The sequence below is a fragment of the Salvelinus namaycush genome, chromosome 7 (genome assembly GCF_016432855.1).
Source record: "Salvelinus namaycush isolate Seneca chromosome 7, SaNama_1.0, whole genome shotgun sequence".
NCBI lineage: Eukaryota > Metazoa > Chordata > Actinopteri > Salmoniformes > Salmonidae > Salvelinus > Salvelinus namaycush.
In genome coordinates, this window is record NC_052313.1 from 23438308 (window position 1) to 23458448 (window position 20141).

Genomic DNA, 20141 nt, shown 5'->3' on the forward strand with positions numbered 1-20141 from the left:
CACATGTACTGTTGCTGCAGGATTATCTTCCTGCTGTAACAAACTGCCTCAAATTAAGATCCTACATTTTAATTTTAATTTATTTAACGAGGCAAGTCAGTTTATTTAGAATGACAGCCAAACTCTAACCCGGACGACGCTGGGCCAATTGTGCGCCCTGCCCTATGGAACTCCCAATCACTCCTTTAGCACTGAGATGCAGTGCCTTAGACCGCTGCGAACCTCGGGAGTTACATCTATACTTTACTTGCATAAAAAGGTTGAATTGAAACCTGGTAACCCACAAGAAACTTGCATTTCAATGCAAAACGACAAGGACAAAGATAGCAGTCGCTCCTTCCAACAGAGTAGGAGTGTACCACAGGCTATGTTCAGTTCTTGTGATTGGACTCTATACACTACCGTTCAAAAGTTTGGGGTCACTTCGAAATGTCCTTGTTTTTGAAAGAAAAGCACATTTTTTGTCCATTAAAATAACATAAAATTGATCAGAAATACAGTGTAGACATTGTTAATATTGTAAATTACTATTGTAGCTGGAAACGGCTGATTTTTTATGGAATTTCTTCATAGGCGTACAGAGGCCCATTATCAGCAACCATCAGTCCTGTGTTCCATTGGCACGTTGTGTTAGCTAATCCAAGTTTATAATTTTAAAAGGCTAATTGATCATTAGAAAACCCTTTTGCAATTACGTTAGCACAGCTGAAAACTGTGGTGCTGATTAAAGAAGCAATAAAACCGGCCTTCTTTAGACTAGTTGAGTATCTGGAGCATCAGCATTTGTGGCTTCGATTACAGGCTCAAAATGGCCAGAAACAAAGAAATTTCTTCTGAAACTAGTCAGTATATTCTTGTTCTGAGAAATGAAGGCTATTCCATGCGAGAAATTGCTAAAAAACTGAAGATCTTGTACAACGCTGTGTTCTACTCCCTTCACAGAACAGCGCAAACTGGCTCTAACCAGAATAGAAAGAGGAGTGGGAGGCCCCGGTGCACAATGGAGCAAGAGGACAAGTACATTAGAGTGTCTAGTTTGAGAAACAGGAAACAAGTCCTCAACTGGCAGATTCAATAAATAGTACCCGCAAAACACCAGTCTCAACATCAACAGAGAAGAGGCAACTCAGGGATGCTGGCCTTCTAGGCAGAGTTGCAAAGAAAATGCCATTTCTCAGACTGGCCAATAAAAAGAAAAAAGATTAAGATGGGCAAAAGAACACAGACACAGGACAGAGGAATTGAAAAAACACGTGGTCCTGGTCTTCAATGGTCTTCCTTTTGGCCCTTGTACAAATGGAGCTGGAGAGAGAAAGTGGAATCGTGCGTGAAACATTACATCAGACTTGAACAAGAATCTAATATCAGTGCTTTAAGATTAGAGAATAGGTGAGAGAGGGAGGGGGAGAAAGAGAGAGAGACAGACAACCGAAGACACAGAACAAACATAACAGGTAGTGGAGGTTGTGGGATAGCTGGTCATACCGTTCTGCGGCCCAGCACATCTTGAAGCATATAGCGGATTCTGGGGGAGGTCCTCCTTCTCTCCTTTATCAGATTAATCTGTGTGTAGTGCTCATCCATTCTGGGCTGTGGAAGTATAGACAGGCTAAGTGAATGCTGTTGACTGACAAACAACAGACGCACATCAATAAATCTATACAGACAGACAGACCTGGTTCTTCTCAGAGTCCAAGTCCTTGCCAATGGTGAAGAGTATTGTGCACAGACCCTCTAGCGAATCATCATCTCCATCCTTTATTAGCTTTACGATGCAGTAGTCTATGAGGCCCTCGGACATCATCTTCAACTTGAACAACTGGCAGATGAATGTGATGTTGCCTAGCAACTCCCGCTGCCCCTCTGCCTTAGCCTCCTCCAGCTCCTCCCTCAGTCGCTGACGGTCCTCCTCCTGGAAGGAAACCGGGATGACTGTTCAGCCTGCCTTGTACTAATACAAATTGCATTGGACTAAACAAGGTACAAGTTGTTACAAGTGTTACAATGATCAGTTGAAGGGAATACTTTAAATGTAATATCAATGTAAAGTTACTTAATCAATTACAATTGTTTATAAAGAATAAGGCATTATGAAGAGAAATGAAGTTTATGTAATGTGGATTTTGACATCTCAAAGATGAAATGTTGCTGTATGAGGTGCTACCTCAGTGGTGGTGTCGAGTTCCCTCTGCTTTTCTTTTAAGATCTTACTATTATCCTTCTCAAAGCCCTCCTGGCATTGGTTCAGCAGCAGCTTGCGGAAATTCACTGTCACTCCAGGTATTTTGAGCTGAAAGGGCAGGATATGTAGGAGACAAAAACTCATTGACGGGTTATCCGATTATGGAGCGAGAGAGACAGAGAAAGTTAGATTTTAATTAGTTCGGATTAGATTCTGAACGTTGACCACTATTACATTACTGTATTGGATACTTATTTGATATATATACAGTCACTAGTGAAGGTCTACACCCCTTGCACACAGTCTTCACATTTGGCTGCCTTCAAATAACAGAAGGGTTTAAAATCTGGATTTCTTCCTACAGATCTACACAAACTACTTCACATTTTCAAAATGAAAGACAAATTAATAAAAATTGTAATGTGAAGAAATATTGATTGCGTATGTCTTCACACCGCAGAGTTAGCCTAATACTTGGTGGAAGCACCTTTTGTAGCCATTACAGCTGTGAATAATTTTGAATAAGATTCTACCAACATTGCATAACTCCTAGGGCATTGTTTTTAGTCAAAATTGCTTAAGCTCAGTAAATTTGGTTGAGAATCATTGATGGACAGCAATTTTCAAACCTTGTCTATGATTTTCACGCAGATTTAAGTCAGGGGGTTGATACTGTACCACTCAGAAACACTCAATACTTATTGGAAAGCCATTTTGGTGTGTTTTTTGCATTAAAATGTGCTTAACTGTCCCGCTAAAAAGGAACTCTATCCCGTGGTTAAGTTTTTAGAAGACTATGGTGGGTTTTCCTTAAACCTTTCAAATGCATTTTGATCTTGACAAACTCCCCAGTCGCTGCCTGTGACAAGCATACCCATAACATGTTGCCACCACAATACTTGAAAATGTTGACTCCAATGCTTCCCACAGTTGTGTCAAGTTGGCTGGATGTCCATTGGGTGGTGGACTATTCTCAATACACACAGGAAACAGTTGAGCGTGAAAAAACCAGCAGCGTTGCAGTTCTTGACACATTCAAACCGGTGCGCCTGGCACCTTCTACCATACCCCGTTCAAAAGCATTTACATTTTTTGTCTTGCCCATTCACCCTCTGAATGGCACACATTCACAATCCACATCTCAATTGTCTCAAGGCTTAAAAATCCGTGTTCCTAATGTTTTGTACACTCAGTGTATGTTGCCCTAAGAGTTGGTAAAATTGTATTAAAAACAATAAACAGCTGTTGGTGACAGGCAAACACAAATACACACATGGAGACTTGTACAGATGCATACGTACCCACTTGAGTTGGTGGCACACCTTTGCATAGACCTCAGTGCTGGTATGGTTTAAGATGGCCCTCTCATATATAGAGTCAACGATGCCCTTGAGTTTGTCCTCTGTGTCAATGGTGAATGCACTCACTACCTTCATTGACTGATGGAAGTTCTTGGGAGTCAGGCTGGTCAGGATGTTATCCATTTGTTCATACATTTCCTCTGTCTTCACTGTCTCTAGGTCCACAAAGTCCTGCTTCAAGTAATACGTTAAGGGGGCAGAAGAGGGAGTACGCAGAGTTAAATAATAAAGGGGCAGATTCACCAACAGATATTATCTCCATCGATATTCAACCAGGAGCGTATACACATGTACATATTAATCTGACCAGATCTTACCAAGTCCTTTTCTTCCACTGCCTGTCTGCTAGTGCTAAGAGAACTGATAGCTGAGAGGGAGAAGAGAGAGGAAGAAAGAGAGAGGAAATGAAAACAAGAAGAAAGAGGAGGTTGTATGTTAGGTCCTTCACTTTATGCCAGTAATTGTGCTGTGATGGTACTACCCAACTAGCATATTTGGTTCCTTGGAAGTTGTGGGAACGTACGTTTTTGGTTTCCCATTGGTTCTGGCAACGAAGTCATAAGTTTCCTGACTGGTAAAACTGAACATTTTTTTAATTCTCCACACTTATGTCAAAGCATTGAATGGAAGTGAAAACGTAGCCTGTTCAGGGAACGTACATTAATGTTTCAGGGAGGTTCTGAGTGCGTTTTATTATGTTTCCCTGAATGTTTTCCTGGGCAGTGGTATTTACATTCTGAGAACAAAAATTATAGGTAATTAAATAACATTCTGAGAATGTTTCAACACTGCTAGTTTAATTTAACTGATTTCAATTCCAAGCACAGATTGGACATTATTTTGCTTAAGCTTTAATCATCCAAACACATTTATTTTTAATTGTGGCATGCCGTCAGTGAGACTTGAACCTATGATCTTCTATTGTCTAACCATGGAATTAGTCCACAGTGCCACCACGACGGAGCTATCACGCCATGTTTTTTTTACTTTACAATCATCACATTGTATGATATTTAAGTAATTAATTTGCATTTTATTGCATGACATAAGTATTTGATCACCTACCAACCAGTAAGAATTCCGGCTCTCACAGACCTGTTAGTTTTTCTTTAAGAAGCCCTCCTGTTCTCCACTCATTACCTGTATTAATTGCACCTGTTTGAACTCGTTACCTGTATAAAAGACACCTGTCCACACACTCAATCAAACAGACTCTAACCTCCCCACAATGGCCAAGACCAGAGAGCTGTGTAAGGACATCAGGGAAAAAATTGTAGACCTGCACAAGGCTGGTATGGGTTACAGGACAATAGGCAAGCAGCTTGGTGAGAAGGCAACAACTGTTGGCGCAATTATTAGAAAATGGAAGAAGTTCAAGATGATGGTCAATCACCCTCAGTCTGGGGCTCCATGCAAGATCTCACCTCGTGGGGCATCAATGATCATGAGGAAGGTGAGGGATCAGCCCAGAACTACATGGCAGGACCTGGTCAATGACCTGAAGAGAGCTGGGACCACAGTCTCAAAGAACCATTAGTAACACACTACGCCGTCATGGATTAAAATCCTGCAGCGCACGCAAGGTCCCCCTGCTCAAGCCAGCGCATGTCCAGGTCCGTTTGAAGTTTGCCAATGACCATCTGGTTGATCCAGAGGAGGAATGGGAGAAGGTCATGTGGTCTGATGAGACAAAAATAGAGCTTTTTGGTCTAAACTCCACTCGCTGTGTTTGGAGGAAGAAGAAGGATGAGTACAACCCCAAGAACACCATCCCAACCGTGAAGCATGGAGGTGGAAACATCATTCTTTGGGGATGCTTTTCTGCAAAGGGGACAGGACGACTGCACCGTATTGAGGGGAGGATGGATGGGGCCATGTATCGCGAGATCTTGGCCAACAACCTCCTTCCCTCAGTAAGAGCATTGAAGATGGGTCGTGGCTGGGTCTTCCAGCATGACAACGACTCGAAACACACAGCCAGGGCAACTAAGGAGTGGCTCCGTAAGAAGCATCTCAAGGTCCTGGAGTGGCCTAGCCAGTCTCCAGACCTGAACCCAATAGAAAATCTTTGGAGGGAGCTGAAAGTCCGTATTGCCCAGCAGCAGCCCCAAAACCTGAAGGTCTGTATGGAGGAGCGGGCCAAAATCCCTGCTGCAGTGTGTGCAAACCTGGTCAAGAACTACAGGAAACGTATGATCTCTGTAATTGCAAACAAAGGTTTCTTTACCAAATATTAAGTTCTGCTTTTCTGATGTATCAAATACTTATGTCATGCAATAAAATGCAAATGTATTACTTAAAAATCATACAATGTGATTTTCGTTTTAGATTCCGTCTCTCACAGTTGAAGTGTACCTATGATAAAAATTACAGACCCCTACATACTTTGTAAGTAGGAAAACCTGCAAAATCGGCAGTGTATCAAATACTTGTTCTCCCCACTGTATATGTTTTTAAATACAATTCTTAGAACCTTTTTTAAATGTTACTAATGTTTTCTTGTGTTTTTTATAGAATGTTTTCATGCCGTCCCTAGGAAGGGTGCGTCACTTGAGTGGGTTGAGTCACTGACGTGATCTTCCTGTCTGGGTTGGCGCCCCCCTTTGGGTTGTGCCGTGGCGGAGATCTTTGTGGGCTATACTCGGCCTTGTCTCAGGATGGTAAGTTGGTGGTTGAAGATATGCCTCAGGACTACCTGGCATGATAACTCCTTGCTGTCCCCAGTCCACCTGGCCGTGCTGCTGCTCCAGTTTCAACTGTTCTGCCTGCGGCTATGGAACCCTGACCTGTTCACCGGACGTGCTACATGTCCCAGACCTGCTGTTTTCAACTCTCTAGAGAATAGCAGGAGCGGTAGAGATACTCTTAATGATCGGCTATGAAAAGCCAACTGACATTTACTCCTGAGGTGCTGACTTGCTGCACCCTCGACAACTACTGTGATTATTATTATTTGACCATGCTGGTCATTTATGAACATTTGAACATCTTGGCCATGTTCTGTTATAATCTCCACCCGGCACAGCCAGAAGAGGACTGGCCACCCCTCATAGCCTGGTTCCTCTCTAGGTTTCTTCCTAGATTTTGGCCTTTCTAGGGAGTTTTTCCTAGCCACCGTGCTTCTACACCTGCATTGCTTGCTGTTTGGGGTTTTAGGCTGGGTTTCTGTACAGCACTTTGAGATATCAGCTGATTTGATTTGATTAATGTTCTGAGAACATGACTTTAAATAGAACATTGAAGAAACCTGTAGAAAACGTTATCATGAAGTTCTGAAATTCCCACAGAAAAACGTTATTTCTTAAAACATTCTCTGAACAATTTGAGAACATTATTTGAAATAGGACCATGAGGAAACCTGTATGAAATGTTAAGATGAAGTACTGAAACTTCCACCAAAGAAACAAATGGTTTTCAGAACATTGTGTGCTAGTTGGGTAATCTGCACCATTCCCAGAACGTTGTGGGAAGGTTGTATGCAAAATAACCATAGGACAACCACGCTCTCACCAAGCTCTAAGAAACATATGGTTCTCAGAACGTTGTGCTAGCTGGGTACTTACTGTATGGTCCCAGACTTTCTTCAACTGTTGAAAGAAAGAGAAAAAAAAGTGTTCATGTATGTAGGAATTTGGCTTGTGCACAGAAATAGTAGGCCTTGGGTTGCAAAAATCCCAGTAATTAAACCAATATTCCCAGGTTGGAAGATTTCCTGTATAAGGAGGGAATAAGCAGGGAATCTAAATTCCTCTAACCAGGATTTCTGGAAAATCTGGGCATGTTGGGAAAATTACTGGAATTTTGCAGACCTAAAATAAGCACCTGATTTAGAAAACTCCACAAATTGCAACTTGGAGGAATCTTCAAATTGCTGTTGCATTTCAGAGGCACATGTCCTCACTTCTTCAAAAGCCTCAGTGATGCTGGGCAATTTCTACAAACAGACAAGGAAACATGCAGGACATCAGATATACCACAAATCCATTTCAGAAAAACATCTTAATACACCGCAACATGGTAAAAGTCAACATATAAGGTGTTCATATAAATAGTTATATGTAGTGAGCAGAGATAGAAGTTTACTATATTATTTTTTAAATATATATTTATAATACCTTTTCAAAAAAGTTCAGCAAAAACAGATCAAAACAATGAACTAAAGGTTCACAAGATATTAATTAATCAAGTCTTCCTGGTTTGTGAATGATATCCATTTCTTCCAGTTACTTTCGAATAAAGGATTTTGGAGTCTTAAGGTATATATATGTATGTCAAGCTTTCCATATTAAAGATATCTTGGATTATCATGTTGGGGCTTCTACTTTATACCAGTTCCTGGTGATGGCTTTTTTACTTGCAGCAAGGTGCCTTTAACAAGTATTTGTGACTGCCCATCACATTCTCTGGGGCAAAAGAAAATGGGTGTGGTTGGCATCTACATAGCCACACAGCCGCCAGCATGGCTGTTGTATAGTTAGCTGTTGACTTTTGATTCTAGGAGTGATTAAAAAACGACTTGTTTCTCCAACAGAACTCTCCATGTTCTTGAGTTTGAAGAAGTACAGTGCATTCAGAAAGTATTCAGACCCCTTTCTTTTTCCAAATTTTGTTATGTTATAGCCTTATTCTAAAATTGATTAAATTAATACAAATCTTCAATCTACACACAATACCCCATAATGACAAGGCAAAAACAGGGTAAAATTTTTCTTAGCAAATATTCAGACCCTTTGCTATGAGACTCAAAATTGAGCTCAGGTGCATCCTGTTTCCATTGATCAACCTTGAGATGTTTGTACAACTTGATTGGAATCCACCTTTGGTGAAATCAATTGATTGGACATGATTTGGAAATGGACACACCTGTCTATATAAGGTCCCACAGTTGACAGTGCATGTCAGAGAAAAAAAACCAAGCCATGAGGTCGAAGGAAATATTCATAGAGCTCCGAGACAGGATTGTGTCGGGGGAAGAATACAAAAAAATGTCTGCAGCATTGAAGGTCCCCAAGAACACAGTGGCCTTCATCATTCTTAAATGGAAGAAGTTAGGAACCACCAAGACTCTTCCTAGAGCTGGCCGCCCGGCCAAACTGACCAATCGAGAGAGAAGGGCCTTGGTCAGTGAGGTGACCAAGAACCCGATGGTCATTGACAGAGCTCCAGAGTTACTCTGTGGAGATGAGAGCATTCCAGAAGGACAACCATCTTTGCACCAATCAGGCCTTTATGGCAGAGTGACCAGACTGAAGCCACTCCTCAGTAAAAGGCACGATAGCCCACTTGGAGTTTGTCAAAAGGCACCTAAAGGACTCTCAGATCATGAGAAACAAGATTCTCTGTTCTGATGAAACGAAGATTTAACTCTTTGGCCTGAATGCCAAGCGTCACGTCTGGAGGAAACCTGGCAACATCCCTACGGTGAACCATGGTGGTGGCAGCATCATGCTGTTGGGATGTTTTTCAGAGGCAGGGACTGGGAGACTAGTCAGAACCGAGGGAAAGATTAACAGAGCAAAGTACAGAGAGATCCTTGATGAAAACCTGCTCCAGAGCACTCAGGACCTCAGACTGGGGTGAAGGTTCACCTTCCAACAGGACAACAACCCTAAGCACACTGCCAAGACAATGCATGAGTGGCTTCGGGACACATCTCTGAATGTCCTTGAGTGGCCCAGCCATAGCCCGGACTTGAACCCGATCTAATGTAACGGATGTGAAATGGCTAGCTAGTTAGCGGTGGTGCGCGCTAATAGCGTTTCAAATCGGTTACGTCACTCGCTTTGAGACCTTGAAGTAGTGGTTCCCCTTGCTCTGCAAGGGCCGAGGCTTTTGTGTAGCGATGGGTAACGATGCTTTGTGGGTGACTGTTGTTGATGTGTGCAGAGGGTCACTGGTTCGCGCCCGGGTCGGGGCGAGAGGACGCCATAAAGTTAAACTGTTACATTGGTGTCGTGACCCGGATCACTGGTTGCTGCGGAAAAGAAGGAGGTTGAAAGGGGGGTGAGTGTAACGGATGTGAAATGGCTAGCTAGTTAGCGGTGGTGCGCGCTAATAGCGTTTAAAATCGGTTACGTCACTCACTTTGAGACCTTGAAGTAGTGGTTCCCCTTGCTCTGCAAGGGCCGTGGCTTTTGTGGAGCGATGCTTCGTGGGTGACTGTTGTTGATGTGTGCAGAGTGTCCCTGGTTCGCGCCCGAGTCGGGCGAGGGGACGCCATAAAGTTAAACTGTTACAAGGAGAGACCTGAAAATAGCTGTGAAGTGACGCTCCCCATCCAGCCTGATAGAGCTTGACAGGATCTTTAGAGAAGAATGGGAGAAACTCCCCAAATACAGGTGTGCCAAGCTTGTAGCGTCATACCCAAGAAGACTCAAGGCTGTAATCGCTGCTGCAGGTGCTTCAACAAAGTACTGAGTAAAGGGTCTGAATAGTTATGTAAATGTGATCTGTTTTTTATGTTTAATACATTTGCAAAAATGCCTAAAAACCTGTTTTTGCTTTGTCATTATGGGGTATTGTGTGTAGATTGATGAGGGAAAAAACAGTAAGCAATTTTAGTATAAGGCTGTAATGTAACAAAATGTGGAAAGTCAAGGAGTCTGAATACTTTCTGAATGCACTGTATGTTGGGTACTACATATATTGTCCCAGTCTTCCTCTGAGATGTCTATATTCAGTTCCTTTTCCCATTTTGCTTAAACATAACAAGTTGAGTCTATCAGGCCATGACACAGTGAAGAGGTTGTCTTGGACATTGCCTGTTTATATGCATTTTGAATCACATGGATAGTCATATGTGGTATGAAAGAAGGTTCTGTCATTTTTTTTCTCTTTTTCAAAATAGTCCATGAACTGTAAGTATCTGAAGAAATCTTGGTTTTCCATCCCATATTTCTCCTTGGAATGAAAACAGAGTTCTCCATCCTCTACAATGGCACACAATGCTGTCATGCCTCTCTCAGCACATTCCTTAAATGTTTTATCGTAGATACCTGGTTTAAATTTCGAATCAAACGCAAACCATTTCAACATTCTGATTTCCTTTTCCAGGTTGTGTTTTACAATCCAAAACAAGAGGTCTAGTGTAAATGATGATTATAGGGTTAAGTATTCCTGTATTCCCAAATTGGTCTTTATCCTCAGCTGAAGTTGTCTATATTATAAGTTCTGAATGATATTGACCGACCAATACAGAGAAAATAAATACCTTTGTTCAAAACTGATCCAAACATTTCCCCTTCTAAATGTCAGTGTTCAAACTTTACACTCTTCAAATGTTCTTGTAAACATCTGTAGCACTTTATTCGAGCGCTATTGATTTTACCTGTAGGAAATGGGGGTAGACCTCTATGTGTGGAAGCTGTCTACCCTCTGTTTCGGTCCTCTTCAGCTCATCAAGCTCCTGCTCCAGTGTTTGTAGGAGTCCCTCAGCCTCACTCACCATCTCCTTTTCTTTAGCTTGGATCACCTCTCTCACCTCTGAGCACCTTGTCTCAATCAGCTTGGTGAAGAACCTCTCACTGTCCTCCATTGTAGCCTGTGATAAGCACTATCAAAAGACAGAGAGAGAAAGAGGCGTCTTGTTGAGACATTTGGCTCAGAAACTTTGGTTAGCATTGTCTGAGTTCTCTGCACTTCTCCCAAAGTATTGACTTGCATACTCCCTGTCATGATTGATGGGCTGCGGTGGATAGCTGACGTTTTACGGGCTCCTGACAAATACTGCTAATTTGTGTTTTTTAATGCTGATCTTAACTTTTTGTTACATAATGTCTCCGCCATAATTTCCTATGATCGAAAACGGCTTCTGGACATCAGAACATTGATCACTAACCTCAATTTGGATGAAGATTTCTACTTCAACGAGTCAGCAGCTCTAGACGTTCTTCTTACTTTGTACCAGGCCCTAATCCCTGGGACTTGAAAGAGGAAGCAGCGGCTAAAAAGAGACAGGCGAGGCGGCATGCTAATGAGATTACGTCGGCGAACAAATAGGCTGCCATTTCCCTCTGTTCTGATGGCGAATGTGCAGTCACTGGAGAACAAACTGGATGAACTCCGTTCGAGACTATCCTTTCAACGAGACCTAAAGAACTGTAATATCCTATGTTTCTCGGAGTCTTGGCTAAACAAGGACATGGATAATAGATATCTCGTGGGTTTCTCCATGCATCATCTAGACAGGACGGCAGTCTCGGGTAAGACTAGGGGGTAGGGGTGTGTCTCTTTGTTAACAGCAGCTGGTGCGTGATCTCTATTGTTTAGCAAGTCTCTAGTTTTTGCTCCTCTAAGTTGTATACCTCGTAGCTGTCTATTTACCACCACAAACCAATGCTGGCACTAAGACTGCACTCTACAAGCTGTATAGAGCAATAAGCAAACAAAAAAAATGCACATCCAGAAGCAGCGCTTCTTGTCATCGCTGCAACACACGTACGGACTCAGGATAGGCGAAGGTCGAGAGCCATGCGTCCTCCGAAATACGACCCCGCCAAGCCACACTGCTTCGTGACACACTGCTCGCTTAACCCGGAAGCCAGCCGCACCAATGTGTTGGAGGAAACACCGTACATCTGGCAACCGAAGTCAGCGTGCACGCGCCCAGCCACCACAAGGAGTCGCTAGAGAGCGATGGGACAAGGACATCCCATCCGGCCAAACCCTCCCCTAACCCAGATGACGCTGGGCCAATTGTGCGGTGCCTCATGGGTCCCCCGGTCGCGGCTGGTGATTTTAATGCAGAGAAACTGAAATTCGTTTCAGCTCACTTTTACCAGCATTTCATCTGTGCAACTAGAGGTGACAAAACTCATCTTTGATCACCTTTACTCCACGCACAGAAACAAATACAAGGCTCTCCCCCACCCTCCATGTAGCAAAACTGATCATAACCGCATCCTCCTGATTCCTGCTTGCAAGCGAAAACGCAAAAAGGAAGTACCAGTGACGTGCTCAATACGGTAGTGGTCCGATGAAGTGGATGCTAAGCTACAGGACTGTTTTGCTAGCACATACTGGAATATGTTTTGGGATTTATCTGATAACATTGAGGTGTTTACCACATCGGTCACCAGCTTCATTAATAAATGCATCGACGACGTCCCCCCCCCACAGTGACCGTACGCACATATCCCAACCAGAAGCCATGGAATACAGGCAGCATCCTCACTGAGCTAAAGGCTAGAGCTGCCTCTTATATTTAACACTTTTTGGTTACTACATGATTCCATATGTGTTATTTCATAGTTTTAATGTCTTGACTATTATTCTACAAAATAGAAAATAGTAAAAATACAGAAAAACCCTTGAATGAGTAGGTGTGTCTAAACTTCTGACTGGTACTGTACGTCAATGATATGTCAGATACAGTAAAGTGCAAACTCATGCTTTACGCTGATGACTCAGCCATACTGGTATCAGGGAAAGATACAGTTTACATAGAGGAGACCCTGAGTAAGGAATTGCAATTTGGTAGAGATTAGTTGACTGACCACAAATTGTCGCTACATTTGGGAAAAACTGAATCGATTTTGTGTGGAACAAAACGTAGATTGCTTTGGGCTGACAAGATAAAGGTAAACTGTGCAGGCAAGGAGATTGAATCTAAAACAAGTGTAACTTATCTTGGTATGTCCCTAGATCAATCTCTTTCTGGAGACCTGATTTCTGCTAAAATTCTTTCAAAAAATCAAAATGTTTATATCGTAACACTAGATATTTTAACATCAAAGTTAAGAAACCGCTTGTCTCAACCTTGATTCAGTGTCATTTTGATAATACCTGCTCTTCTTGGTATAGTGGGCTATCAAAAAAGCTGAAAAAAGGAATGCAGGTCATGCAAAATAATGTTATCAGGTATATGCTTAATGTCCCCCCTAGGACCCACATAGGGGTACAGGAGTTACAGGAGGTGGGCTATACAGGCATTTGTCTATGAAATAGCCTCCCCTTGAAGATCAAGCAAAGAAAAAGTAGAAAATTGCTTTAAAAAGCAGGCAAAGGTTTTCCTTTGGACAAGGTTGTCTAAGTAAGACCAACCACTCCACTGCTGCTTGTGCTCCCTACCACTGGTCAGATGTATTTATTTGAATGATTGGTATGATGTGCAATGAATAGAATGAACAGCTTCCACCCCCAAGTCATAAGATTTCTGAACAATTAATCAAATGGCCACCGGACTATTTACGTTGACACTCCCCTGCATTTGTTTTGTACACTGCTGCTACTCGCTGTTTATTATCTATGCGTAGTCACTTCAGCCCTACCCACATGTACAAATTACAAATTGTATCCCCGCACAGTGACTCGGTATCGGTACCCCCTGTATATAGCCTCGTTATTGTTATTTTATTGTGTTACTTTTTATTATTTTTTACTTTAGTTTATTTGGTAAATACATTCTTAACTCTTCTTGAACTGCACTGTTGGTTAAGGGCTTGTTAGTAAGCATTTCATGGTAAGGTCTACATATGTATTCGGCGCACGTGACAAATAAAGTTTGATTTGATTGTTTTTTAAGGCCGACATGTGAAATGAATATGGTTGATTCTTAATGTTAGGGAAAAGTGCAGAAAATAGTGCCACTTTCTAGGTTGTCAATATAAATTAATGTATTTATGGTTGTTTGTAGTTTTGGAAACAAGCGTTTTTAATAATACTTTTAAGTGATACCCTCTGGGTCCACATTCTACATTTTGTTGGATACAGTGCATTCAGAAAATATTCAGACCCCTTGACTTTTTCCACATTGATACGCTAAAGCCTTATTCTAAAATAAATTAAATATATTTTTTCCTCATCAATCTACACACAATACCCCATAATGACAAAGCGAAAAAAAAGTTTTGAATTGTTTGCAAATGTATTAAAAACAAAAAACAGAAATACCTTATTTACATAAGTACTCAGACCCTTTGCTATGAGACTCGAAATTGAGCTCAGGTGCATCCTGTTTACATTGATCATCCTTGAGATGTTTCTACAACTTGATTGGATTCCACCTGTGGTAAATTCAATTGATTGGACATGATTTTGAAAGGGACCTGTCTATATATGATGCCACATTTAACAGTGCATGTCAGAGCAACAACCAGGCCACGAGGTCGAAAGAATTGTCCGTAGAGTGCCGAGACAGGATTGTGTCAAGGCACAGATCTGTGGAAGGGTACCAAATAATTTCTAAAGCCTTGAAAGTTCCCAAGAACACAGTGGCCTCCATCATTGTTAAACGGAATAAGTTTGAAATCACCAACACTCTTCCTAGAGCTGGCTGCCTGGCCAAACTGAGCAATCGGGGGAGAAGGGCCTTGGTCAGGGAGGTGACCAAGAACGTGATGGTCACTGACAGAGCTCCAGAGTTCCTCTGTGGAGATGGGAGAACCTTCCAGAAGGAGAATCATCTCTGCAGCAGTCCACCAATAAGGCCTGGTAGTGGCCAGATGGAAGCCACTCCTCAGTAAAAGGCACATGACAGCCCGCTTGGAGTTTGCCAAAAGGCACCTAAAGGACTCTCAGACCATGAGAAGTAAGATTCTCTGGTCTGATGAAACCAATATTGAACTCTTTGACCTGAATGCCAAGCGTCACGTCTGGAGGAAACCAGGCACCATCCCTACGGTGAAGCATGGGAGTGGCAGCATCATGCTGTGGGGATGTTTTTCAGCGGCAGGGACTGGGAGACTAGTCAGGATCGAGGGAAAGATGAATGGAGCAAAGTACAGAGAGATCCTTGATGAAAACCTGCTCCAGAGCGCTCAGGACCTCAGACTAGGATGAAGGTTCACCTTCCAACAGGACGACCCTGTTGGACATTTTTGTTGCTTTGTCATTATTGGGTATTGTGTGTAGATTGATGAGGGGGGAAAACTATCTAATTCATTTTAGAATAAGGTTGTAACGTAACAAAAAGTGGAAAATGTCAAGAGGTCTGAATACTTTCCGAATGCACTGTATGTTGGTTACCCCAAATAAATGCAAATAAAAAAAGCAAACACAATTGAGATGAGCCCATAGATGAGCCCTAAAACAGCTCATCACAGAGTGTGGGTGACTGCATACTTGGGAGTGTTTCTGAAAGTGGGCGTGGCAAAAGAAGTGTGTGGATCAACAGCGATGGGTCTAACATTAGCGCTCCACTATCGGTTAAACCAGCTTAATGTTTACATAGCAGGTGAAGAGAACCAACGTAGCAGATTAGGAGAATTAATGTGTCGGGTTGGGAGAATGAGGTTAAGGTTAGGAAAAGGTTTAGGCTTAGCTAAAATGCTACAGTTGTCAACAATCGACTCATCGTGCAGCCCAATCAGCTACGCAAAATGGTCTTGAGTGGCTACAAATCTGCCCAATTAGATGATTCGCTTTCCATACAACCACTTCTGTTGACACGACCACTTTCAGACACACTCCATGTGTGCAGTTACCCATGACTCCATCAGTCAGCTAATGTCGCACCTTTAGAGACTCCACTTCCTGTCTCAGTTTCTGTAGTTCCTCCTCTCTCTCCTGGATTATCTGCTGGCATGTCTTCAACTGCACATTCACCTTTTTCTGTGGACAAACATACAGACAGTTGTAATTGACATCACACAATGGATCAAAACAAATCCCTTTCTGATAGATACAGTACCAGTCAAAAGTTTGGACACACCTACTCATTCCAGTGTTTTTCTTAATTTTTACTATTTTCTAAAATGTAGAATAATAGTGAAGACATCAAAACTATGAAATAACATGCATGTAATCATGTAGTAACCAGAAAATTGTTAAACTAATGAAACTAGATTTTATATTTGAGAATCTTCAAAGTAGCCACCCTTTGCCTTGATGACAGCTTTGCACACTTTTGGCATTCTCTCAACCAGCTTCATGAGGTAGTCATGAATGCATTTCAATTAACAGCCTGCCACATATCTATGTACCTCTTATACTAAGCCTATAATGGCATCCCATCCATACCTTTTTGGTAGCCCCCCGAGCAGCAGCTGAGTTTTCAGCTTTCAGCTTATCATCATGATGAGGACATGTGTTCTCCTGTAGTGGTATAGATGTGCTGATCAGCTTCTGATTCTTCATGGCTAATGACTTATAGTGAGGACGCAAAACAGGTTCTGTGTCTCCAGGTCCCGTGTGTTTCTCAGCATCATTGTCAGCTTGCAGCCCGGTCTTCTCCATCTTTTCCACCAACTCACCAAGCTGGGCCGTTTCTTTCTAGAGAGAAAAATACACACACAACAGAAACATTACATCCCTCATCTAAAACATTACATTTTGGCAATGCAATAATCTGTAATATTATAGAATTGATAGAACTGTAATTCCTACAATTGATGCATATCAACTACATACTATGGGTTTAATAGCATAGAACAAGAAAATGAAACAACTAAGAGGTTAGATATGGGTGTTTAAAGAGGTAGACAAATAAATGGTCATACCTTTCGGCGGTCCAGCACATCCTGTAGCATGCTTGTGATTCTGGGGGAGGTCGTACTATCCTTCACAATCTTCACAATCATGTTGTAGTACTGATCCATTCTGGGCTGTGGAAGTATAGACAGGCCAGGTGAATGTAGTTGACTGATTTATAGATCTGAATCTATTGGATTGATCAATCCCAAAATGTGGAATAAAAATGCCATTGATTTTGCTGTCATGGATAAAAAATAAAATGTTTTTATTTTGTTCAAAAACAGACAGACGGATGGATGGACGGACAAAATGCTGTACCCTGGCCTTCTTCAAGTCCAAGTTCTTGCCGATGGTGTAGAGTAATGTGCAGAGACCCTCCAGAGAGTTATCATCTCGGTTCTCCAACAGCTTTACGATGACGTCGTGCACGATGCACTCAGTCAGCATCTTCAACTTGAACAACTCACACATTAACTTGATATTGCCTAGCGACTGCCTCCGCTCCTCGGTCTTGGCCTCCTCCAGCTCCTCCCTCACTCGCTGGCGCTCCTCCTCCTGGAAGGAATCAGGAAAGTTAACAAGTTAAACTATACAAATTGTTACTAGTTAGATAACAAACCGTGTTCCAATTATCAATTGAAGGGAATAGCACCACAATATATTACCAATGCACAGTTAGGGCAACATAATCAATCGCACATCAAAGCATTAAAGTCATACAGAGGAATGAATATAATTTTGATCAGATTAGAATAGAATACCTCAAAAAGATGTTTCAAAGTGTTGGTCTATAATCTAGTCGACAGTGTGTCTGAAGGGATGGATGTGCTACCTTGGTGATGGCATCCACCATCTCCTGTTGTTGCCGGAAGATTTCACGACTGCTTCTCGCCATGTTCTCAAAGTTTCTTTGGACTCGGTTCAGAAGCAGGTTGCGGAAATTTACTGTCACTCCTGGATTGGCAGCGGTGGGTACTTTAAGCTGAGGAGGAGGATATGCAGAAGGGAGAAAAAACTCAAGTTAAAAGCACAATATGTATGATTTACTGCTGTTCTTGGTGTGTGGTCACTGGCATTTGACAAAAATAGCAATCACCTCAGAGACAGACAAAGTAAACACAGACGGAGAATTGTATAGATGCAGACTTACCCCCATGAGGCAGCGGCAGATGTTGGCATAGGTCGCAGAGCTGGTAGGTTGTGCCAGGGCCCTCTCATATATGAGGTCAATGATGCCCTTCAGTCTGGCCTCTGTGTTAATGGTGAACTTAGTAATTGCCTTCATCGATTGCTGGAAGTTGTTTTGATTTACCCTATCCAGGATGTAATTCATTTGAGCATACAGTTTCTGTGTCTTCTCTGGCTCTGGATCCTGAAACTCCTTCTTCAAGTTATAAATTGGGGGACAGGTGAGGCAGTGACATAGACATCAAAGTTAAAGAGGGTAAGGAGGTCAGAGAAACAATTAGGGGGCAGTATGATATCACCAACAATTTAATCAGGAGGGTATCACTGAACACACATATACCTACTGTGTACATACAAACTCTGCACTTACCAAGTCCTGTTTTTCCACAGCCTGTCCACTAGAAGAGGGAGTTGGTGACTGGGTTTCTTGTTTGCATGTCTTGGTCCCACTCATCTTCTTCTGTGGACAAACATGCACTGGTATTGAGGCAATACTACCGTGGTATTACAACATTATACACTCTTCCTGAATGTTATATTGTGATAGATAGAAATGTGTCTTTGCCTTCTCTGGTAGATGGGAGGGGCCTGTGTAATTCACTGAACTCACATGACATGCAAAGTACAATGTACACGTAGGCTAATTTCATACTGTGCCACATTCAATGATACTCCATGTAATTTTGTCACTGCAGACATGAAAACGTTATTATCCATACCTTTTTCTTGCTAACCAGGTGCTGATTTCTCAGCATATGTTTGCTGAGTATTTCCTCAGTGTGTTTGCTATTTCCTCAGTATGTTTCCTCAGTATATGACTTGGAGTATATGACTATGTTTCCAGATCCAGTGTCATCAGTTTGCAATCCAGTCTTCTTTATTTTTTCAATTTCATCAAACTTGGTGTTTGTGTCTAGTACAGGTCTTGGGGTGTAGGTCTCTCTGCACTGGTAGAATATGTGATAAGGATTACGTTGGTCATCCTGATCCCAGTTACCAATACATAATTTGCAGTAACTCTGTCCACGGGGAATTCTCACCGCATTCAGTAAACCCACACAGATTAGACAACTTGTTTTTTTCTGATTCAAAATATCAATAGTTTGAGCCACAGTAGTTGAGTCACTGCAGGTCACTAACGTGCGATATTTCTGGTGCGTTACTGTACTGCTACAGCGCAGTTGTTGGTTTTGTTTCTGGTACTGCTAGCGTAGCACAATATAGACCACCGCCTGTAGTTTCCAATGTGAGCAAATGACTCCTAGTGGATAGAACAAACAACCAGGTGGGCAGAGCCAAGCACGAGCTAACGAGAGCCTATTGGCGCGTTCTAGCATATATTTGCGTATTTCTGTTAGGAAACGACTCTGAAGTGACCGTGTACAATAACTCAATTCGCCCTTGCACTCCTTCTAAACAACGACATTTTAGAAACGTTGGCAAAGGGTAAAGTCTAAAAAAAACTTTGTTCACTCTGTTCGTAACATATTTTAGTTTTGGAAACAGTGGAAAAAAGGAGGAACCCGCACACTGTTCTTGATAGTATCACTGCTATCATTAAGCATTTCGCTATACACTCGCAATAACATCCGCTAACCATGCGTATGTGACCGATTTGTGTTTACTTGTCACTCCGTATCACGGCCTTCGTCAGAGCTTTTGTGAGTTTCTTCTTCTTCTTCTTCTTCTTCTTCTATGAGGTTTAACGGTAGTTGGCATCCAATTTGTTGCTTTACCGCCACCTACTAGACTGGAGTACAACTCCATTACATTTAATGTATTCCTACCTCATGCCATCATCCTGAAAGGATGGGACATCACCACTTAACACACCCTGTAACTCTTCTGCTGTCAAGTCTCGCACACCCAAATACCTCTATGCAGCTGCCACCACAACCTCAATTTTCTGAGACTTCCGATCCATCCCTGCAGTACAATTAATAACCATTGCTATAAATGCTAAAAATCCCATTTTACTGAAACTTATATCACCTTTTGGC

At 42.1% G+C, this 20141-nt stretch overlaps 1 protein-coding gene across 2 annotated transcripts; it reads right to left on the reverse strand.

Annotated features, from left to right (window-relative positions):
• Window positions 1-1139: 1139 nt before the first annotated feature.
• LOC120051114 (cingulin-like protein 1) lies at window positions 1140-19785 on the reverse strand. 2 transcript variants are annotated; one of them, XM_038997786.1, is made up of 17 exons: window positions 18861-19785; window positions 18512-18601; window positions 18104-18337; window positions 17786-17935; window positions 17272-17508; window positions 16980-17084; window positions 16501-16752; window positions 15997-16092; window positions 10871-11095; window positions 7366-7477; window positions 7107-7130; window positions 3861-3910; window positions 3484-3714; window positions 2165-2290; window positions 1676-1912; window positions 1486-1590; window positions 1140-1302 (listed from the first exon to the last, which is right to left on the reverse strand). In XM_038997786.1, exons 1-17 carry the CDS (start codon window positions 18894-18896, stop codon window positions 1267-1269), a joined length of 2346 nt encoding a protein of 781 aa, XP_038853714.1. In that variant the 5' UTR covers window positions 18897-19785; the 3' UTR covers window positions 1140-1266. The 2 variants fall into 2 exon arrangements, with proteins under 2 accessions (XP_038853714.1, XP_038853713.1); XM_038997785.1 differs by having other exon boundaries at window positions 3484-3717.
• Between the last annotated feature and the right edge of the window lie 356 nt (window positions 19786-20141).

What these genes read in the sequence shown, in the direction of transcription:
- LOC120051114 (XM_038997785.1), bottom strand. Translation starts at nt 18,896, where the DNA reads ATGCTGAGAAATCAGCACCTGGTTAGCAAGAAAAAG. An exon ending in AGGAAGTGGAGTCTCTAAAG is followed by an intron (nt 11,096 to 15,996) that starts GTGCGACATTAG and finishes GTCTTTTGATAG; the next exon opens with TGCTTATCACAGGCTACAAT. An exon ending in CAGTGGAAGAAAAGGACTTG is followed by an intron (nt 3,718 to 3,860) that starts GTAAGATCTGGT and finishes TATTACTTGAAG; the next exon opens with CAGGACTTTGTGGACCTAGA.